Genomic DNA, 24,352 nt, shown 5'->3' with positions numbered 1-24,352 from the left:
CGGCTTACACCCAAGACTACTTGATGGTAATAGCAGTTTCCTCTAGTGGTCGGTTTTGACGTCATCTCCTGATGTCCTGTTTACCACGTCTAATCCCCCACCCCCAGCGCCCACACATATCAAGTGATTGCGTGTTTCCCCTTATCTTAATAAAGCCCTTATTCAGCATAGTATAAACATTGATTGGTAATTTAATTCCCTGCTCAAATTATCATCCCCACCACCCAGCCAGCCCCCCATCCAAGGTTGACATGAGCCTTGAGCTTTGGCAAGACTAAATTATGCTCAATACACCCCTTCCTCTCTCCCACTAGCCCCTTTCTCTCTCTCTCTCTCTCTCTCTCTCTCTCTCTCTCTCTCTCTCCCTCTCTCACACACACCACACACACACACACACACACACACTCTACCCCCCTCCTTTGGTGCTAGCCCAGGTGCTGATACAAGCAGAAATCCTGCACGCCCCATCGCTCTCCCCCCTGCCGTCGCCCGGACCCCCCATTCACTACACCTCCTCAGAGAAAGAACGAGGGATGAGGAGAAAGCAAGGATTCCTCTCCTCTCTCTGTAGATAGAACGAAGACAGAAGTGAAACACTGCCATTTTTCCATGAGAAAGAGAGAAAGAAAGAGAAGTACATGGGGAAAGAGAGAGAAAGAGAGAGAGAGAGAGAGAAGGAGATAGACGGGGAGAGAGATGTCGCAAGCTTTATTGAACCTTGTATGTGGCGGCTGTGAAGAAGACCTGCAGACAGAGAAAGAGAGAGAAGACGATGTATTCGTGGCTGTAGTCTTACAGATGTAGGATCATCATTTGATCACCCTGTTGCAGGACAACTTTCCTGCAATGCAGGAAATGTAAAATGTGTAGTGTATTTGAGGTTTACAAAAGCTTCGGAAGTTTGTGATTTCAACTTTGACATTTCTGACTTCATTTTCCCTTAAGAAAAATTGAAGTCACCTGAGGTTGTGCCCCCCCTTTTCTCCTGAGGAAGAAATACTGACCATTGACATGTCTTTGTCCAAAGGGAGAGGGGGGAGAAGAGGGAGAGGAGGGTGTATGTGTGTGTCTGTGTGTGTGTGCCTGTGCCTGTGTGTATCTGTATGTATGTGTGTTTGCGGCCATCTTGTCTCATCCCATCAATATCCTCTTATATAAACGTCAGCTGTACCGTTTCACTCATCACTGTTTCCCATTCTGATGGCTTTATCCTCCGGCACAAGGGAGGGGACATCCCTCTCTCTCTCTCTCCTTTTGTCTCACTCCCTCGTTTTTCACTGTCTTTCTTTCTCTCGTTTCTCCTTCTCTCTTGTTTTTCCCTCTCTCTGTGTGTGTCTCAATTCTCCCTCTTTCTGTCTCTCCCTCAGTCATTTCTCTCTCATTTCCCTCTCTCCCTCCATTGCTCCTTCCCAGCCCCCCTCTCTCCTCCTCTCTTTATCATTCTTTATCCCTTTCACTCCTCATCCCTCTCTCTCCTTTCTTTCTCTTCTCTTAGGGCGATGCGTCACTAGCCTGCCCCCATGAAACAAGTCAATGTTCTGCCCGCTCGGCAGGCGTATAATAAATCTGAAGCGGCTCTACGGCGAGCGCCGGGGATATTTATCTAAGTGGAGTGTGTCCTCCTCGGCTGAACGCGAGTGATTTCTCGTCTAAGGCCCTTCTTACAGAGAGAGAGAGAGAGCGGTAGGGAGAGGGAGAGGGTGGATAGAGTCCGAGAGAGAGCGGATAGTTAGGGAAACGGTGAGAGAGAGCGAGAGAGATGACTAAAGCCATCGGCAGAGCGGGAGACAGAGAGAGACAAATAACGCCAGAGAGAGAGGGAAATGAGAAAGAGAGAGAGGAACAACTCCATCGACAGAGAGAGAGAGAGAGAGAGAGAGAGAGAGAGAGAGAGAGAGAGAGAGAGAGAGAGAGAGAAATAAGGCACTTCGTGCCGCTGAGCCCATAAAGCAGCTCTGTAGCGGTGATGGTGACGAGGCGAGCAGGGCATTAGTTGAAGCCGCTCTGCTGCCCGGGCAGCTTAAACACCATGCAGCAGACACAGATCTGGATGAATGGCCACCCTCCTCCTTAGGGCCTTTCCCTTCAAAATCTCTCTCTCTCTCTCTCTTCTTTCTCGGAAGAGAGAGGTTATTGCTGCTGCTCGCCTGTGAGCGATTGCACATTACAGGAAATAGGGATGGAGGGAGGGAAGAGAGGGGACCAACGAGGGAGAGAGATGGGGGGGTGAGAATGGGAGCGAGAGATAGAATGAGGAGGGAGAAATGAGAACGGTAGTGATTATGATGATGGAGGGATATTTTTATTCTACTGTAAAAAGGTGAAGCAGGCAGCAGACGTCGATATCACAGTGTAAATCTCAGACTATCAGAGTAATTAGCGCGGGTGAATTTTTCTGGACTTGACTTGTATTCTCTGCATCTTGGATACGGTCAACATTGTAATGTCCTATGCGTCAAGTCGTTACGTGAAATGAGCTTAAGACTATGCAGAATTGTGGCTCAGATGTTGCAAATGCAATTAGTACCTGCATTACTGTAAAACCGTAAGACAGTGGTTGCTATGCAAGGGGTCGTCATAATAAACTGCAGTACTGTTGTTCTAGATTATCTATGCTAAACCCTGAATTATTCATCCCTGCATGCCTTTCTACATGAGATGATCACTACTTGAATATTACTGTATTTCCTCCGCAATTAAACCAGTCCATTTTGCTTAGCACACTAGGCGCCTTGTAACACCATGTGCTAAAGTTAATTACCTACAATATTGACGTGATATATTGGGGATGTGACTCCTCACTGTAAGAGCATGGTATGAAACAAGAAGCTTTTAATAAAGTCCTAAACACAACACAGAAGCCGCGGAGCATGTCATCTGTGTGTGGGAGTGTGCAGTCTTCATTTGTTTACACACACTAGGAAACGAGGACGAGAGAGAGGGTTTGTTTGTGTTGTCTGGGTTGTACAGTGCACTGCAAAGAAATCGGCATACTGTTTTTGACCTGTTTCCATTTCCTTCGAGTTCAGTCAACCAAACTTTAATCCAGATGCGTCATCAACGCAGCTGATTGGTTAAATTATCAAAAACATTTCAATTGGAGTTCTTCTCTAATTCAAATAGAAAACATTATCTTTAACTGTAACCTAAATTTCAGTTGCTCAACAAAAACCCTGAATTTTCGTCCGAAGGTGACCTATTGTGGGGAGAAACAGCGACATGTTTTTCAATTATATTAGGGTTAAAGGTTAAGACCTGTCTCACCCCTTAGCGCCGCAGGTTTTATTTATTTAATTTTATTTCCAAAGCAGCTTTATGGAGAGCTCAGTCAGATAGCCTCAAACCTGTGTCATTCTAAACTTACAAAATATTACAACTATACAACAACAAAATGCTGAATAGGCGAAAACAGCTTCCAGTTATTTGTACTCATCGTGGTAAAACACAAGCTATTATTTCTACACGCTCAACATACAATAAACATACATTTTCCTTGTACATCTACAACGTAAAACCATAACATATGTAGTGTCATATTAATATTAAAGACATCGTTGCTTTATTATGATAAAAACAGGCACTTTTCATTAGAGACAAATGAAGACTATTGTCAAACAATGATGGCGTAATAACATTAACAGACTCTGTGAGTCTCTTCATGATTGATAATATTAGGGGGGGGGGAGTTGATTCAATGGTGTCGGGGCTTAAACAAGCACCCATCTTCCCCTCAGGGGCTGTGCTTTTGCATTAGTCAGACAAATCTCTTTGTCAAACCCCTCTCCCCCTTCCACATTTTTATTCATAAGTATTTGGCCTTAAGAAAGACATCAAACCAAGAATACAACGAGAGGTCACCGGCATCTTTGCACAATGTTAACCCCTGCATTGACGAAGCTAATTCACATTTCCTCAGTTCAGCCCACAGGGGTTAAAAGTAGGAGGAGGAAAGAAGGGATGGAAGGGAAGGAGATGGGAGGGAGGGGGTGAGGAGGGATGGAAGGGAAGGAGATGGGAGGGAGGGGGTGAGGAGGGATGGAAGGGAAGGAGATGGGAGGGAGGGGGTGAGGAGGGATGGAAGGGAAGGAGATGGGAGGGAAGGGGTGAGGAGGGATGGAAGGGAAGGAGATGGGTGGGTCGGAGGAGGAGGAGGAGGAGGAGGAGGAGGAGAGGAGCGATGGAAGGAAAGAGGGGATGGGTGGGAGGGGGAGAGGAGGTATGGAAGGGAATGGGATGTCTGTGCATGTACGTGCACACGCGCATGTGTGTGTGTGTGTGTGTGTGTGTGTGTGTGTGTGTGTGTGTGTGTGTGTGTGTGTGTGTGTGTGTGTGTATCTCTCTCAGTCTGCAGTGTCTCCCACTTGACCCCGGCCCTCACCACATGGGGTTTGCTTTGACGGCCCCTGTGTCGCCAAATGAAAAGAGGAAAAGTGAATGTTGTCCTCTCAGAGCTCATTGGAACTCATTACAATAACAAAGGGGGCATATGGTTGTGTGTATGTTAGTTTATGGCGGTGGCAGCAACCATATTCCTCGGCGTAGGGAAGCCAGGTGCTATATGACTACACCCACTGAGAGTGGACAAATCATCTGCTGATGGCTCAGCCTACACAACCCAACGGGGTTCATCTCTCTTCCACTGTCATGTAGGACTGACTGACTGGGCTTGGGAAAGAGGAAAACACACTGACTGCACTGTATGACCATGTGAAACAGGGGGTTGTGTTTGTACCTAACTTTATTTATTGGGGGAAATAATAATTTCACATAAAAAAAAGTAGGGAAGTGGATTTTCTTATAGGCTAAGCATTAAAATGGAAAAACTGATTTTGACATTTCTTATTACATCTCAATTACAATACCACCTAGCTAACTAACCCTTTGAATAAAAAAGCAACATATTCATTCCAAACCAGATGACCCTAACATCATTTACCCATCCTTCACCCATCCCTCAACAGAAAGAACTAACCTGCAGCACTATAGACTCCAATCTAGCAGCCCCTTCCACACAAAGAGCTCTCTCCGTCATGAATAGGCAGCTCCACCCTAATGGCAATTCAATAAACTCCCCCTGTTCTAAATGAACAGCCCAATCCTCCTTGGCATCTGCTGCGGGCCAACCTCGCCAGACGCTCGTCTTGTAAGAGGGCCATTGCTAGCTAATTGAAAGACTGTTGTGGCAGGAGAGAGGGAGAGGGGTAGAGAGACAGAGACAGAGTCAGAGAGAGAAACAGAGACAGAGCTAGAGACAGAGAGAGAGAACAAGAGAGAGAGAGAGACACACAGAGAGAGAGAGAGAGAGACAGAGACAGAAACAGAGCGAGACAGAGATAGAGAGAGAGAGACAGAGACAGAGCTAGAGACAGCGAGAGACAGAGAGAGAGCGAGAGACAGAGAGAGAGACAGAGAAAGAGACAGAGAGAGAGAGAGAGAGAGAGAGACAGACAGACAGACAGACAGACAGACAGACAGACAGACAGACAGACAGACAGACAGACAGACAGACAGACAGACAGACAGACAGACAGACAGACAGAGAGAGAGAGAGAGAGAGAGAGAGAGAGAGAGAGAGTGTGTCATTCCATCTTCCCTCTCAGGAACAGCTGACCTGTGGTGGTCCAGCTCCCAGACAGCCATGTTGTTCTAGCCCGTCTGGGCAGCTCATTCACAGATCTAACACCCGTCAGATAATTATTGGGGACCTTTGGGTTTTGTACGATTTAACTAAATGGAATGATTGGTGTGGGTCGGATACATTGAACATGTTGCTCTCTACATGGTCACATGTGACAGATGATACAAAGTAGCTTGGCAGTTCAAGATTTGGTTCTGGCTATCGAGACAACTGTCATAACCTATGGTTCTCATATTAACTTTTGGAAGGAAATTTACACTGGATTTCACTGATATATAAATTCATACAGACCCTACTGAAAGTCTACACACCCCTTTCACAACTGTCACATTTTGCTACCTCAAAATAAAATCTAAAAAGGGATTCAATTAGATTTTTTCCCTTCAGATCTACACGACCTGTTACACATTTTCAAAGTGAAAGATATAGTAGGCTATTGAACATTTTCTAAATGTATAAAAGACATAAAAGAAAGTGTATTTATTAAGTATGTCTTCACAACACAGAGTTAATACTTGGTGGAAGCACCTTTGGCAACAATTACAGCTGTAATTCATTTTGAATATGATTCTATGAACTCTGCATAACTCTTAGGGCAACATATACCCATATTTTTTTTTCAAAATTGCTCAAGCTCAGTAAATTTGGTTGGGAATCGTTGATGGACAACAATATTCAAACCTTATCTCTGATTCAAGCAGTTTTATTGTCAGGACTGAGACTGGACCACTCAGACCCCTTGACTTTTTCCACATTTGTTTACGTTACAGCCTTATTCTAAAATGGATTAAAATATATTTTTTACCTCATCAATCTACACACAATACCCCATAATGACAAAGCGAAAACAGGTTTTTATAAATGTTTGCACATTTATAAAATACAAATAAAATAAATACCTTATTTACATAAGTATTCAGACCCTTTGCTTTGAGACTCAAAATTGAGCTCAGGTGCATCCTGTTTCCATTGATCATCATCGAGATGTTTCTACAACTTGATTCAATTGATTGGACATGATTTGGAAAGGCATACACCTGTCTATTTAAGGTCCCACAGTTGACAGTGCATGTCAGAGAAAAAACCAAGACATGAGGTCGAAGAAATTGTCTGTAGAGCTCCGAGACAGGATTGTGTCAAAGCACAGATCTGGGGAAGGGTACCAAAACATTTCTGCAGCATTGAAGGTGCACAAGAACACAGTGGCCTCCATCATTCTTAAATGGAAGAAGTTTAGAACCACCGAGACTCTTCCTAGAGCTGAGCAATCGGGGGAGAAGGGCCTTGGTCAGGGAGTTGACCAAGAACCTGATGGTCACTCTGACAGAGCTCCAGAAGGACAACCATCTCTGCATCATTCCACCAATCAGGCCTTTATGGTAGAGTGGCCAGACGGAAGCCACTCCTCAATAAAAGGCACATGACAGCCCACTTGGAGTTTGCCAAAAGGCACCTAAAGACTCTCAGAACATGAGAAACAAGATTCTCTGGTCTGATGAAACCAAGATTGAACTCTTTGGCCTGAATGCCAAGCATCAAGTCTGGAGGAAACCTGGCACCATCCCTACGGTGAAGCACGGTGGTGGCAGCATCATGCTGTGTGGATGTTTTTCAGGGACTGGGAGACTAGTCAGGATCGAGGGAAAGATAAACGGAGCAAAGTGCAAAGAGATCCTGGATGAAAACCTGCTCCAGAGCGCACAGGACCTCAGACTGGGGTGAAGGTTGACCTTCCAACAGGATAATGACCCTAAGCACACAGCCAAGACAACACAGAAATGGCTTCGGGACAAGTCCCTGAATATCCTTGAGTGGCCCAACCAGAGCCCAGACTTGAACCTGATTGAACATCCTTGGAGAGACCTGAAAATAGCTGTGCAGTAACGCTCCCCATCCAATCTGACAGAACTTGAGAGAATGGGAGAAACTCCCCAAATACAGGTGTGCCAAGCTTGTAGATTCAGAACCCAAGAAGACTCGAGGCTGTAATCCCTGCCAAAGGTGCTTCAACAAAGTACTGAGTAAAGGGTCTGAATACTTATGTAAATGTGATATTTCCATTTTTTTTATATATATATATATATGTACACACACACACAAAAAGTTTTTGCTTTGTCAATATTGGGTATCGTTTGTAGATTGATGAGGAAAAAAATCTATTTAATCCATTTTAGAATAAGGCTGTAACGTAACAACATGTGGAAAACGTCAAGGGGTCTGAATACTTTCTGAATCCACTCTCTGTTGCCCTGAGAGTTGTGCAGAGTTGGTAGAATCTAATTCAACAGGATTTACAGCTATAATTGCTGCCAAAGGTGTTTCACCAAGTATTAACTCTGGGGTTTGAAGACATAGGCAATCAATACAATATATTTTTTATGTTTTATTAATTTAGAAAATGTTGTACACTTTTTCTTTCACTTTTGAAAATGTGGATCGGGATGTGCAGATCTGTGGGACAAACATCGACTTCAATCCCTTTTAAGATGTACTTCTAAGGCAGAACAAATGTGACAGCTGTGCAAGGGGTGAGTAGACTTTCACCAGGCACTGTACAAATATGAATGCGCTGTATGGATTGAAATTCCTTGAACACATTGCTCTCAACCCATCGAGTTCTTTATTGACTTCTGTGAAGAATTGTACACTCTATTTCAGTAAAACTCTCATTTGAATCCAAAGTTTACAGTGTTGTTTATTGTGAGAGGATGGTTTCACTCCCGTCTCGCCTTCATCCATATCTCTTTATACTCTCCTGTAATTGTAATTCCATTACATCAAATAAACCGAATCTAATGAAAATCAAATGAAAACTAAGGATTGCCGTCATAATTTCTGCCCAGGTCTCCTCTGACAGTTTACATTATCAAAACCCAATGAGTATGAATATAAACAATATAAACTATACAGGACACAGCCGGTTAACTCTCCCAAGCCCTTCAACGCTATAGTTTACTGCATTACTGAACTGAGAGATGTATATGAGGGAGAAAACTCATTCAAGTGAAGTATGCTGCTGGTATAGAGGAATCCATGGTAGTATGAATGCAGATGGAAAGTGTAGCACTCTTTCCTTTGAAAAATGTTAGCCTATTGTCATGACTTCCGCCGAAGTTGGTCCCTCTTCCTAGTTCGGGCGGCGTTCGGCGGTGGACGTCACCGGCCTTCTAGCCATCGCCGATCCACCTTTCATTTTCCATTGGTTTTGTCTTGTCTTCCCTCACACCTGGTTTCAATTCCATCAATTACATGTTGTGTATTTAACCCTCTGTCCCCCCCCCATGTCCTTGTCCGGAATTGTTGATTGTAAGAGTTTGTGCACGTTATGTCTGGCGTGTGAAGGGTTTCGTCCCATTGTATTTATTTGTTGTTTTTGTTCACGGTGATTTGTATTATTTAACTGCACCGTTGTAACACAGTCTTTGCTCTCCTGTGCCTGACTTCTCTGCCGCCAGTCCACACGCATTACACCTATGCTCTTATGAGGGCAATTCCGCATCTTTTCATATTCATCATCTCCAGCACCATACCAGTGTCTACATACTGTATGTGAAAAACGGCGCGTTTCTATGATCTGTGGTTAAAAAGAGAGGAAAGGTCCTAAAAAATGCTTTTCTGTGGATTAAAAGTTTTTAAAAAACGGTGATTTTCAAAACCTGCAACGAGTTTCTTGCTTACTGGAGGGTATTTTGTTGCTCCATGAATCTCATTGTGTTAGACAATCACTGGTTTAAATGTTTTAACCTTTGATGATGTCATCGCGTATAACTTTTTTACTTTCTCTTTTTTTCCCGTCAAAACGTAGACATGCAGTTTTCACATATTGCTGACACTGGTATTGTGCTGGAGGTAATGAAAATAAGGTTGAAAAGTGGTGGAGTTGCCCTTTAAAGCCACAATCTGCCATTTCAACATCTTGACCATTGACTGACCATTGACTGACCATTGAACAGAAGCAAATATTGCAGAATGTACTAGGAAGGATTCAGGTCAAGAGTAGTAGGGTTATGTCTTGCACCCATTGACACTGAAACTCCCTCCATAGAAAACAACAACGACTATATGCTTTGATTTAGATAGACATGATTAAAAAGTCACAACCTTCATCAATAGTAATCCTTTAGTAGTAATAGAAAGGTCCTCCAGTTAAGCACCATGCCACTCTCTACCCAGTCAGTGATGCTGACGCTGGTTGTGGCAGATAGCCTGGCAGTTAAGGGCGTTGGGCCAGTAACCGAAAGGACGCTGGTTCAAATCCCTGAGCAGACTAGATGAAACATCTGGTTCCGTGTGCGGCGTGAGGCCCCTCCACCCTCACGTTGGGGTGGGTGGCGGGGCTGGTGAGCCCCCTTTCCCCGAAATCTCCAACCAAACATATGTGCCGTTTCATGGGTTTTCATCGTTTTTGGGGTGGAAAAGTGTGCATTCCGCGATTAGAAACGCTTGTGTCTGGGCTGTACCAACCATGTTTATATCCCCCCCCTCCAATCACTCTGGGTTGGTTGAGCAGACCTGGGTTCAAATACAATTTGACATTTTTTCAAATACTTTAGCTGTGCTTGATTGAGCCTGCCTGCTGCGATAGAACCAATTAGAAAGTCCCAAAAGTGCCAACCCCGACCACCTGGCACTCTAGGCAGGCTAAAGCAAATGCTTAAAGTATTTGAAAAGTTTCAAATAGTATTTGAACCCAGGACTGGGCTCCAGCCAGTTGGCTTGGTCAGTAACAACCTGGGGGAACCAACTGTTAGTGTTGGATTGGGCTGTAATGATACTGGTGTAGTGGGAGGATCCCTGTGGTTACTCAGAGACTGGGGTGTTCCTGCACCTGTTTGGCTTATTTATCCTGTTACCACATTAACTGTGAGAGTGTTGCAAGCTGTTTTGGTGTATTGACTGTTGACTTCAATGTTGATATGTTCTATGCATTTCAAGGTTTGGTTCCCATTGAATGTATTGGGATAATATGCTAAAATATATACAGCCTATGTAGTTGACTTGTCATGCAGTGCAACTCTTAATCACATGTATGGTCCCAAATGAATACTCTAGGATTCCACAGCACAGTGTGGCATAGCCACCTCTTCTAGGAGTTTGGTATAGAAGGCTCAAGGCTTTCCTCAAGAATTCTCCAATGCCAGTGTGCAAATTACCCCTGGTAATGACATATGATTTATTTATTAACTGTGAGACATATCTGAGCCTCTATCTTGAGCTGATGTTATTTCAGATAACATGTCTATGGGGGTAGGCTATAGGCCATCCTTGGGGCCTCACAAAGTGGCTACAATGTGGATAGTTCAGACCAGCTGTCTAACCAGTGTCTAATCCATGGTGATTGCTGTGTGTCTCCAGTTGTGGGGGTCCATCATGCATCAGCATAGCGTTGAAAGATTGATTCTTTTGTACACCCCATAATGTTTATGAGGTTATGTTGTTTACAAACTAAGCCCTACTGCGCGCGGATACCATGCATATGTCATTCAGAAAACGAAGGGCCTCTACTTGAGGGGTGGCTATTTATACAGTTCGCCAAAATATTTTTGTGATTTTACTTGACCGCAGGACTACTGGTTGCAATAAAAGCATTTGACATTTGAACGACATGTCGGGTGCGTTGCCAGAGAATGTCGCTTTCTCGTCGCCGTCTGGTAATAGCTAGCCAGATACAGTTCCCTTGCTAAGGGAGAGCTGAGAAGTAGGCATGTTGACGACCTTGGCAAGGGGGGGGGACAGAGTATGACGACAAACCGCCGCAAATATCTATCTTTAATAAAGCAGGCGCTGTATCATAGCAGTAGTCCAGCCCTTTGAACAAAATCTGCGTTGGCTCATAGTGGCGGATTCCAACATGCAATAGACATGTCCATCACAATCAAGTATGACAGGCGGCTAAATGACAAGAGTTATGAAGGCTTGGCTCTTCACATGTATTGGCCCTACTTCGAGAATATCATATCATATCATTACCATAAACGAAAGCGTTCTGTGTTTTATTCGTTTTTTCCATGTAACCGCATACACAGAAGTCTTATTTTGGTAATGAAGCATTACACGAAAGGCTGTTCCCAGCTGTTGACACTTTTTAAAATTAATTTATGACAAAAATGTGCGTTGTTTCTTTGTTATTCTTGATCGGATGTAACAAAAAGTTGGCAAAAAAGGGGAAGAATGCAGTATGAAATGTGTAAATTGGGAGTGTTATGCATTTATTATTCGTTGCAGACCAAAACGGAGTCCACATATCTGTGGTCTATTTAGCTAGTATTTGGTCTGTCAGGAATGTAACCTTTGATGGTGCAAATTCGATAATAATACATCGAAGGTGTACATCAATATTCCTATAATAATTACTACTTACTGGAGCTACTGGTACTATGTTTAATTGCCTATTAGCCTAATGTTGTTATAGACAACTATTATATTGTATGTAGCCTACTCGTATTACTCTGGTGTTACAAAAATAAACCCATATAGGAAGGACATTAGCTGCCAATTGATTGCTACACAACTACGGATTTGAGTATTTTAACTTAAAAAATCTTTGTCAATTATTTTGCTGTCATGTTTGATGTGGTGTTTTACACCTAAATCCTGAGAAATGGGGCGCGCTTCATACAAAATGGGGCATGTAAAAGATCTAACATCGACTCTGAAATCAGATATTACCCCCGACAAGCAAATAGATATTCTGGAATAAAACTGTCCTGACTTTTGGCTGTGGGGTAGCAAGAACTTCCAAATGTGATTAAGTTACCAGGAACGCAGTTTACCCATGCATGCAGAAACCATTTTTGAAGTTGACAGAACGATAATACAGAAAATCCCTTTGTAGCCTACATTTTATAACCAGTGTAGCCGAAAGATTAATCACAATAGATTTAATTCAGAGACAATATTTCGTTCCAAATGTTTCGTTCTGAACCAAATATTTCAAATATATAGTTAAAACTCAGAATTGCACGTGGCATCATTCTTCACTTCCATAATGCCTTATTTTTAACTTTTTCGTTTCAATGTTTTTTTTTTAATCCTTTGCTATAGGGCCACATGAATGATTTTGCATTCAGCTGCAAATTACATTTGTAGCATATTTGAGGCGTGAGGTAAAATATTGGTGATATCAAACCCGGAATACAGTATAATAAATAGACTTCAACCCAACGTTTTTCAAAACAACAATATTTATCACCAGTCTGTTTTTGCTCTGGGTCTTTGACATAATAATACACTATGGTTGTTGATAGAGTAGGAGACGTCCCTTATGCACCAGAATCAAAACTCTCTCTCTCTCTCTCTCTCTCTCTCTCTCTCTCTCTCTCTCTCTCTCTCTCTGACGTATTATCATTATGTTGATATTTTATTTCCCCTGGCGTTACATCAGAGCGTGCAGAATGAGCCATCAAAGTGTTTAGTGACGCCTCCTCTTTTTGATGTATCAGTCTTCAGAAACATAACAGTATGTATCAGTTATATCTGGAACATTGCAGACCGCAGTCTGACAGGATTGAAATATTGAAGAACTATGTGGACTTTATTATAACGTATATGTAGCCTAGCTTACTATGCAGTTGCGCAGGTAGCTTATGCTATTGTTATTGTACAGTTACAGAATTCACAAATTGATAATAACGTTGTAATATTATGCATAACTATTATAATAGGCCTTAAATAATATGACTTATAATACGAATACTAATACTAACCTTAAAATAATATTAATAGTAATTGAAATGTATTACAATCTTATTTATTGCATTCATGTTGATTTATCATATTATTCCACAACGTCCCACATATTATACGGAAATAGTTTGATATTCAGACTGAAAAATAAACTAAGAGTTGATCATTAAAAAATGAAATGCAGAAGTAGGCTACGTCACCGAAATATATTATGTATCGTTCGTTCCTGTATGCAGATGACCCGTCGGCTGTCTTTCAGAACGGAAGCAAAATAAAGCATCATGCCACCGCTAGCTCGAGGACCGGGAGGACCCGAAGAGAGATTTGATTCGAGATGAAATATCTAGCTGATGATGTAAAAGGTCCCTTTCGCGTGAGTTATGACCCGGATTTGGCTAGGCTGAGAGGGATGCATGCTGCTCCTCTCTCCCCCTCTCCTCCCCTCTCCTCCTCTCCCCCTCTCCTCCTCACCTCACTCCCCCGCCCTGAAGGAGTGTATCATCAGTCCTGATATATTGCCTAGATCCATATTGCCTTCAGAAAATAAAGGCTCATCCAAAACCATCGCTTTTGGTGGAGGAAAATGCCCTTTCTGTACTAACTAGTAATTACTTCTTAATCCACAGCATAGCATAATTTTACCAATTTCAGAATCATTGAAATAATTTCCAATATTCACATTGGAAACGTTCAAAGTATCTATCTTCTAAAAAAATCGCACATACTTTATTACTGTAACACTATACTTAAATACGCAATGCGATTTAATCCCCCATTGACTGCACACTCTCTCTTGCTCATTTACCGCAAGGCCTATTCTGATATCTCACCCCACGACTAATTTAGACCCAAAGATGATAAGAGCGCAACCCGTTCTAATTCCAACCGGCTCCTCCTCCTTCAAGCCATGCCTTGTAATTATTGGGAGCATCCCACTCGCAAAAGCCCTGCACTGGACTGCAACAAAGTCAGAGAGTGAAAGGGAGAGGGCGAAAGTGCCAGTGGGGACATAATTGATTACGTCCTAATCAATATTAACTTGTTAGTCAGTTGTTGCTGCAACTTCTTTGGACCTCGCCATTTTCAGGGAGGCACAGTTCTCCTTCGGATTGTCTGTACGTATTTTTTGTGGAATAATAGTTTCAAGAAGATATCCCGGTTTGGAATTAGGAGGGCTTTTTTATGTTTCTTTTTGGAAGAAAGTTTGCAGCCATGGCGTGCATTTGGTGACTGTAATGTGACTGTTTTTTCGATAAGTTTCGATATTATTTGATATCTGTGTTTGTTGTTTTCGTTGTTAGCAATTCAAAAACATTTTAAAGTTAGCTTGCGTAACGACTAAGGCACTAATAATGACATCCAAAGAAGTCGCCAAATGTGATGCGGTCGAGAATAGGAGGCGAAGTCCGTTGGACCATCTTCCTCCGCCTGCAAACTCGAATAAGCCACTGACACCGTTCAGTATCCAAGACATTCTCAACAAACCCTCCGTGAAACGAAGTTACACCATTTGTGGGACAGCACACCTGATTTCATCGGCTGAGAAGCACCGTTCGTCCAGCATCTCTGCTCTGTCCAACCGGGCACTGCTCACACAAACCTCACCACTCTGCGCCCTGGAAGAACTAGCTAGCAAAACCTTCAAGGGGCTCGAAGTTAGCGTGCTACAAGCAGCTGAAGGTAAATATGATGGTATTTATGGCCTTATAATCATTATATCGATATTACTTTCATAACAGTGCAATGCACAATTTAAAGGGAATTGATCATTTTTCATTTGAGCTGTGAAAATATAATGAAGTAAAATTGTATCTAAAAATAGGCATTCAACATTAGGTTTTAAACAAGATTGTTTGCCAGAAATTGTTACATTGTATCTCTTCTGTGCGTAATTTGGAAAGGTGAAAAGGAGGTTATTCATGAATTTACCAGCTGGAATTGTGCAATTGTTCTCTTTATGATGAATACATAACATTACGTCTACGTTTATATTTGGTATATAGGCTAGTATAACTTATTTTAAAAATGATCATTGATTTGGGGTCAAATGTCTCAAAATATGTTTAAAATGTTTAAATGCAGAGTTCAACGCCCTGCAGAGCCAATGCCTTAGCAGCATGAGAATGACACCAACATATCACTGACTTAACATTTTATCTTTGTTTGTGCAGGGAGAGACGGAATGACACTCTTTGGGCAAAGAAACACCCCGAAGAAGCGAAGGAAGTCCAGGACTGCCTTCACCAACCACCAAATCTACGAGTTAGAGAAAAGATTCCTGTATCAGAAATATTTGTCTCCCGCTGACCGAGACCAAATCGCCCAACAATTGGGTCTAACGAACGCCCAAGTCATCACGTGGTTCCAGAACAGGAGAGCCAAACTAAAGCGAGATCTGGAGGAGATGAAGGCCGACGTGGAGTCGGCCAAAACTATAGGTGACGGTATTGTACCTCTGGAGAAACTCGCCAAGCTCGCTGACCTCGAGAAATGCGCTAATGGAACGCTCGGACATCACCCGCGAGCCGATTCTCCCGCGCAGAGTGGCGGACAAGAGTACGAGCTCGCTCGCAAGCTGCGGATGTCCCCCCTGTCGCCATTTTCAGACCACACAACAAGTAAAGAATGCTCCGAGGACGACGAAGACCTAGAAATTGATGTGGATGACTGATTGCGCAGTGGGATAATGAAATACAAAAATTACGACAAAAAGCAGTAACAATCCTTACTACGATTGTAACTTTTCCCTGCTGATATCCGTACATCATCTCAGAACATTTACTAATCTGCTGTGACTTTTGTATCGGCACACAGATATTCACAGTAAGCATGAACAGTACAACAAATAGCCTACGCAGTGCTATATTCAATTGTATTCATCAGCAGTCGGACAGTTTCCTCTTGTCTTCAAATGTCAATGAAAGCAATATAGGTTTCATAATCAGAAGATATAAAGATAATGCTATTATTTTGAAACATGTAATTGTCTATCAGACACACACACACCTCTTTGAGTTATTTCTTTATTTCTCTCTCTCTCTCTCTCTCTCTCACACACACACACACACACGCGCGCGCGCGCGCACACACACACACACATTGATCCTTGTTCATATTTATGTAACACCATGTCATATGCTTAAAGTATGTCAGTTATGAAATATTTTCGATAGGTTTTGCATGTTGAAATGCATGTTTTGTTTTGTTGATCATATCTATTTATTTTTCCTTTTAAATTATATCGCTTGTTTATTTTTTGAGACATACCTTATCATACATATAGGTCTAGTTCAGACCGTTTGTATACAGCGTTTACATAATTAGCTAGTCATATTTACACCAACCATAATCCTTATGCTGCATTGCATGATACGAAAGGCAAATTCAAAGGATCGAAAACCAAGTTATGCGTTTTATAGAGAAATGATCAAACAAAGGTTATAAAAATGCAAAATACTGCGGTGATATTTCGACATGGAGCTACAGTTACTGGACCGTAGGAATATATTCATTTGTTTGGATACAATAGAGTACTCTATGGTTGAATAGATTTGTTATGTTTTGTACACCTGTAAGTGCCTTTCTAAAATCAGGACAGTATTTGAAAACCAATGCACATTCTGTAATGTATATACTATGGAAATAAAATGGCTTTTCTCAACACGCTGTTTATGTCATTATTATACTGATAGATTATAATTTCGATATTTAGTCCTAGTAAAAATGGTGACTATATGTAGAATCAAGGGGAGGACTGAAATCCTTTATGAAGCTAATTCAATGCAGGCCTATATTATGGACGTTTAGAGTAGCCTATTTAGCAACCATGATCCCTTATAATACTTCAATATTTTCCATTGTATCCCATTTGTGAGGATACTCGAAACATTTTGTGGCTCAGCCATCTCACTCTCTTTCAAACTGCTAAATGCGTGTCTTGGCTTCTTGACCCGGCAACGTGTTTCCCCATTCGGGACGAAATTTATGTGAGAATCGCAAATCTGGTGCTGGGGGAGAAAAGAGGGTCTGGGATGCCACAAAAACACAAAGTTTTGGGCCAGTTTTCCTGAGCCTTTATGGGTGTTTTTTTGTTCTGCGGGGCTGCGGGACGAGGCCGTAATTTTGAGCGCAAAGCATGAAAACTGGGGACAAATGAGATGCCTTCCCCGATGTGACAAGTCACAATGGAGCCCGCCCGGTCTCCCGCAGGCAGCAATGCTGAGACAAGTGTGTCCCACCGCACAAAAAGGACTCAAACGTTTGGAGGCCATATGGTTTTTGAATTTTCCTCACAATTTCAGACAATTTGATGGATTGACTTAACCCTCCTTTTAAACTGTTTAACTCCCCGCGAACAAAGGCCGCAATGCATACACAGGCCCTTCTCTTCGCGAGGGCATCTGCGACCATTAATGTCTAGCCTCCTTTCTTTGCCTTTTTAGCCTGGCATTTGGAACAAGTCAATGAATTACAATGAAAATGGCTCTTTTTTTGTCCAGCCACTTGTCTTTCTTCCCTTTTTAGGCCCTGAAATAATATGTTTGACTTTTGTCCAGGAACGTTTTTCTAAACAACAAAATGCGGCACATTTTGTGTGAGAGTGTTTTTCATGTTAAGTAGCCCGAGTCATAAAGAGTTTAGAGTGTGACATTTATGCCAAAGTCTAGTTAAAGGAGTCTTTCGTTGCTTTTCTTCTCATGTCTTTTTCTTCTTCTCACTTTATTTCCTTTGTCTTTGCGGAGTTTAATGAAGCTGAAAACATGGTGATGTGAGAAAAAGTCATAAAGAAAAGCTTTCTTTTTGATCTAGAAGAGACTTGTTTAACCCTCCGTCCTTTTAAGGAGGGGATTGATGCTGCTAAAGAGGGCTTTTCTTTTCAATACTTTTTGGAAGCTGTTCGCATGAGTTTTATCATCCAACTCTATTATAGCCTATAACGTGTGATATATACAATTTGTAGGCCTATAGCTTCTCATCTTTACTAAAAGAAATAGGTAGTAGGCCTAAAAGGCTAATGCTAATAATAATAATAATGATTTCTATATTTGTTATTTTTCAATGAGCCTTTTTATAATTATATTAGCCTTATTAACATTGAACACCTACCTGTGTCTGGACTTTGATCTGAATTTCAAATTAAGCTTCCCTAAAAAATGTAAATAAAAATATTCATAAATCGTTACAATATTCAATAACACTGTTATTACAATGGGAGCACGTAAGCTACTTATATAAAGTAAATTATTGACTGAAATAATGTGGGAGAAACTATCAACACAACCAACAAAATTGTTGAATTTATTTGGATGAGGGTCGATTCTTTTAGCTAACACTGACGGTTTGACAATAATTGAATAATACGCAGCAGACTATTCTCAAAGCCTTAATTAATTAGCTGGACAACCACATACAATTTTATTCCGATGACAATGTTAGGCTACTTGTAGGATTCTCCAATAATATTTGGATATGGGTAGGCTATATGACCACACGAACACACACATAGGTTAAGGCTACCCACACAAACAACGGCGCGAGCATTGATGGGCTACTTGACTTGACTGCGCGCGTGGTCGCCAAATAAACCCCCTGCTTTTTTGATTAAGAAAAAAAAAACGTGCTCGAATTCTCCCCACCTCCTTATATCACTCACGCCTATTCTGAATAAAGCATATTTATGGTCGGGGAGAGAGGAGAGTGTTAAGGCAGGCTAAGTTTATGGATTTCACTTGCTTATTTTATGAGCGGTTGTCAAGGCGATAACTAATACGACAGTCAGTAGGACCAGTTCTTGGTAATTAATCCCTTGGTCTTAAGTGTATTTCAGTTCAAGATGGAAAAAAATCACTAATTCAATCGTCCGGAAAATTGAAGTTTGATGCATGAGTCCCTGCTGAAACAATGGGCCTGGCCACCAAACTCTCTCTCTTTTCATCTATTTTTCCTCCCTTTCTGTGGTCCCTTCATTTATCTGTCTATTTCTTTTTTTTCTCATTGTGCAAACATTTATTACAAGAAAAGCAGGAATAACTTATCTCTGAAGCTCATGATAATGTAGCCTAATAAGGAGAAATATATGTTAGCAAAGTTTTCAATCTAAACTGATATCAACCTATGTTCCATTTTTTATAGGCCAATTTATATCAAACTAGAAAATTGTCATAGCCACAGGTACAAGCAATCTTTTTAGACTTTTATATTTTATCTGAAGATATAATGCACATTATCTACACATGTGTTATGTGTCTATTCTATGAATAACCTACATAAATCATGAGAATAACCTACATAAATCGTTAGCTGCACCAAAAGTCAAAATCGGACAAAATACTCAGGTATGGAGTTGTCAGTGAAAGTCTCTAAATAGGGATGAATACCAAAGTTTTAATCATACCGTTCCTTGAGAACCAGTTAATACTTCAAACTTCAATTTTACGGGCGATTGAACTAAGCATGTTCCTGACAGAATTGATGTATGTATTAATTTCCTTTAACTGTTGATTAATTAGCCCGCGCTGAAGGCTCAAATGGAACTGTTTGCTTCTCATTTGCATATTAATCAAATTGTAGATGATCATTCGCACGAGGCATGTGATTTAGGAGGGGAGCATATAGGTTTGGTAAAAAATATATACCCCAACCTTGGAAATATTTTCTCTCCTCTGCTGCCGCTGACTTGCCTGCACTGTATTAAAACCAAAGACGCAGAACGAGTTAGCTTAGCTATTTCCAGCAAACAGAAATTGCCTGTCCAGTTTTCTGATGGCACACCGCTGAGCAGACAGATCTTAATGATGTCAAAATGTCACCGATTTAAACCGGGAGCTTTACCACTACACAAAATTTAATTTCTCTATCTCTTGCTCTCTTGCTCTCTCGTTCTCTCTCTCTCTCTCTCTCTCTCTCTTTCTCTCTCAATTTAAATTTCAATTCAAGGGGCTTTATTGGCATGGTAAACATATGTTTACATTGCCAAAGCAAGTGAAATAGATAATAAACAGTATACAGTATACATTAGACTCACAAAAGTTCCAAAATAATAAAGAAATGTCAAATATATTCTCTATGTGTGTGTGAGTGTGTGTATGCGTGCGTGTCTTGATATTGTATGACGTCTGATGGGTTGAATTAGATTAGTAAAAAAGATACACATTTTCAAAGGCTGCCATCTTCTGGTTAAACACTCACTCACTCGCTCGCTCAAAAGCTCTCCTATATAAATTGGAAGTTTCCCTACTCCTGTAAGTATGGTGCCACTGCCACCTAGTGGTCGGATTCTATCAATCATCTCAGAGTGGTCTTACAGTGCCTTGGAAAAGTATTCATCCCCCTTGGCGTTTTTCCTATTTTGTTGCATTCCAACCTGTAATTGAAATTGATTTTTATTTGGATTTCATGTAATGGACATGCACAAAATAGTCCAAATTGGTGAAGTGAAATGAAAAAAATTACTTGTTAAAAAATTAAAAACGGAAAAGTGGTGTGTGCATATGTATTCACCGCCTTTGCCATGAAGCCCCTAAATAAGATCTGGTGCGACCAATTACCTTCAGAAGTTACATAACTAGCTAAATAAAGTCCACCTGTGTTCAATCTAAGTGTCACATGATCTGTCACATGATCTCAATATATATATACACCTGTTCTGAAAGGCCCCAGAGTCTGCAATACCACTAAGCGGCACCATGAAGACCAAGGAGCTCTCCAAACAGGTCAGGGTCAAAGTTGTGGAGAAGTACAGATCAGGGTTGGGTTATAAAAAAATATCTGAAACTTTGAACATCCCACGGAGCATCATTAAATCCATTATAAAAAAAATGGAAAGAATATGGCACCACAAGAAACCTCCCAAGAGAGGGCCGCCCACCAAAACTCACAGACCAGGCAAGGAGGGCATTAATCAGAGAGGCAACAACAATACCAAAGATAATCCTGAAGGAGCTGCAAAGCTCCACAGTAGAGATTGGAGTATTTGTCCATAGGACCACTTTAAGCCATGCACTCCACAGGGCTGGGCTTGGTGGAAGAGTGGCCAGAAAAAAAGCCATTGCTTAAAGAAAAAATAAGCAAACACGTTTAGTGTTCGCCAAAAGGCATGTAGGAGACTCCGCAAACATATGGAAGAAGGTACTCTGGTCAGATGAGACTAAAATTGAGCTTTTTGGCCATCGAGGAAAACGCTATGTCTGGCGCAAACCCAACACCTCTCATCACACCGAGAACACCAGCCCCACAGTGAGACATGGTGGTGGCAGCATCATGCTGTGGGGATGTTTTTCATCAGCAGGGACTGGGAAACTGGTCAGAATTGAAGGAATGATGGATGTTGCTAAATACAGGGAAATTCTTGAAGGAAACGCGTTTCAGTCTTCCAGAGATTTGAGAGTGGGACGGAGGTTCACCTTCCAGCAGGACAATGACCCTAAGCATACTGCTAAAGCAACACTTGAGTGGTTTAAGGGGAAACATTTAAATGTCTTGGAATGGCCTAGTCAAAGCTCAGACCTCAATCCAATTGAGAATCTGTGGTATGACTTAAAGATTGCTGTATACCAGCGGAACCCATCCAACTTGAAGGAGCTGGAGCAGTTTTTCCTTGAAGAATGGGCAAAAATCCCAGTGGCTAAATGTGCCAAGCTTATAGAGACATATCCCAAGAGACTTGCAGCTGTAATTGCTGCAAAAGGTGGCTCTACAAAGTATTGACTTTGGGGGGATGAATAGTTATGCACGCTCAAGTTTTCAGTTTTTTTGTCTTATTCTTGTTTGTTTCACAAGAAAAAATATTTTGTATCTTCAAAGTGGTAGGCATGTTGTGTAAATCAAATGATACAAACCCCCCAAAAAATAAATTTTAATTCCAGGTTGTAAGGCAACAAAATAGAAAAAATGCTAAGGGGGTGAATATTTTCGCAAGCCACTGTACATATTTGGTAGCCTTACAATTCAATGTGTACAAGTAACTGCCAAAATAATGCAAACACTTGAGTAAATGAAGGATACAAAGTATATTGAAAGCAGGTGCTTCCTCAGGTGTGTTTCCTGAGTTAATTAAGCATTTAACATCCCATTATGCTTAGGGTCATGCATGTGTAAAACAACAAGCTCTCACAGAATTAGTTCTCCAAACTTACAATTTTGAAGTTGCTCCAAATGTCAAATTTTGAAGTTAAGGGTTAAGTAAAGTTCAGGCACTCTTTACAAATGGTTAAGGTTTGGTTTAGCGTTAAAACCCAAAACCCGAAATAAAAAGTACAGTTTCCACGAATGTGATCAAACATACAACCTTCAGATCCTAAGTCATGGGGTCCACCACCTATTTGATCGTAGTAGCACTCACTGTTGCCCCTAGTAGCCGGTTATGAAGGCATTTCCCATCCTCAGGACATGGATAGACGTCCAATTTTCAACGTTAACCTTGAACGACATGGCTGGTATAAAATGCTGGGTAGGCAATTATTTTGGCTACCATGGCTATGCCCCCCATAGGATGACAATGCCCCCATCCACAGGGCACGAGTGGTCACTAAATGGTTTGATGAGCATGAACATGATGTAAACCATATGCCATGGCCGTCTCAGTCACCAGATCCAGCCTGGTTTCATAGACTAGACCTAACATAGTAAACGTAAATCTGTCAGATCTCAACCCAATTGAACACTTATGGGAGATTCTAGAGCTGTTTTCCACCACAATCAGCAAAACATGAAATTATGGAATTTCTCGTGGAAAAATGGTGTTGCGTCCCTCCAACAGAGTTCCAGACACTTGTAGAATCTATGCCAAGGTGCATTGAAGCTGTTTTGGCTTGTGGTGGCCTAACACCCTATTAAGAAACTTTATGTTGGTGTTTCCTTTATTTTGGCAGTTACCTGTATGTCTATACTGTTCACTTTCCCCTTGACAATATTGTTATCACTGTAGGCTAGAATGTAACTGTGATATCAACGTAGGTCTATGACTAAAAAGTCAAGCAACCCCTGTGTTCCTGGTTTGGTTCTAGATTTAGAGATTCATAAATGAAGAGAGTATGACCCTCTTTTGAAATTGACTGTAGTTTCAATGATAAACAAAACACATTCAAACTGAAATAGCAAAAAAAAATACATTTACTGAAGATAAAACAGGTGGGAGTGGGGTTAGAGTGAAAGGAGGGATGGGGAAAAAGAAGAGAAACAGCAGCCGTGAGCATCGCGAGAGGTGATGTTCTCATCCTTCTGGATGTTTTCCACTTTCATGGAAGCCACTTTAGCCTGAAAAAGGAAAGGTAGAAAATAGAGAAAAAGCTCTGAAAATAGCTAGTATCAACCTAGTTTAATGATTAACAGTATTACAGAGTATGATAGTATAAGTATTACTGACAGGCTTCTTGTTCTTCCTTCTAAAAACTCTTTGGAGAGCTGTGAAGGATCCGGTTTTATTTTTCTTCTGCTTGGTGTCAGGTGAAGACATTATGTTGTCATCAGTGGTAGAGGTAGACATCTCTGCAGACTGATCCAGGCTGGTAGCATCAATAGTAATGGTCATTCTCTTTCTCTTGGTTGAAGCATCACCCACATGGAAATCAGTTTGGTTGGAGGCTCTCAGGGTCGTAGACCAGGGGTTGTCAAACTTTATGGGACTGGGGACCCCTTTTCTGATAGCAAATTCATCAGGGATCCCCTTGTAATCAGAACACAACTTTAAAAAAGAATACAAGGAGTTTTACTACGACTTTGGCAGGGCATGGCCGGATGAACTAAGTCTCAAGCACCTCGGGCCCTCTTCTTATCAGAGAGAAAATTATGCAGTTTTAAAGTTTACATTACAGTGCTTTTATGTAAAAAAAAAAAAAAATACAATAAGTATTTAGTAGAAAAATATATAATGCTGGTGTACTGTGGATACCAATATCCCTGTGAGCCTCCCAGGCCCATGTTGCCCATGGTTAATAACGTAATTTGTATATGAATAATATTGCATTGTATTGGATTACACCCTCTAAACTAATTTCACAGATCCCTTGGACAAAATTAGTTTAATCTGTT

The 24,352-nt window shown here is 41.4% G+C and overlaps 1 protein-coding gene across 1 annotated transcript; it reads left to right on the top strand.

Moving 5' to 3' along the window:
- The first annotated feature begins 14,249 nt into the window (after positions 1-14,249).
- On the top strand, positions 14,250-16,336 carry LOC115207138 (transcription factor LBX1). Its single transcript, XM_029774123.1, has 2 exons — positions 14,250-15,004; positions 15,496-16,336. The coding sequence occupies exons 1-2, from the start codon at positions 14,677-14,679 to the stop codon at positions 15,993-15,995; spliced, it is 828 nt and encodes a 275-aa protein (XP_029629983.1). The 5' UTR covers positions 14,250-14,676; the 3' UTR covers positions 15,996-16,336.
- Positions 16,337-24,352: the final 8,016 nt, after the last annotated feature.

The sequence above is a fragment of the Salmo trutta genome, chromosome 14 (assembly GCF_901001165.1).
Source record: "Salmo trutta chromosome 14, fSalTru1.1, whole genome shotgun sequence".
In the NCBI taxonomy this organism is placed as follows: domain Eukaryota; kingdom Metazoa; phylum Chordata; class Actinopteri; order Salmoniformes; family Salmonidae; genus Salmo; species Salmo trutta.
The sequence above is the reverse complement of the archived record's forward strand: the minus strand, read 5'-3'. Positions and strand labels throughout refer to the sequence as shown.

Excerpts from the sequence above, each read along its gene's own strand:
- LOC115207138 (XM_029774123.1), top strand. The coding sequence starts at position 14,677 with ATGACATCCAAAGAAGTCGCCAAATGTGATGCGGTCGAGAATAGGAGG. Across the intron at positions 15,005-15,495 it reads CGTGCTACAAGCAGCTGAAG|GGAGAGACGGAATGACACTC; the intron begins GTAAATATGATG and ends TTGTTTGTGCAG.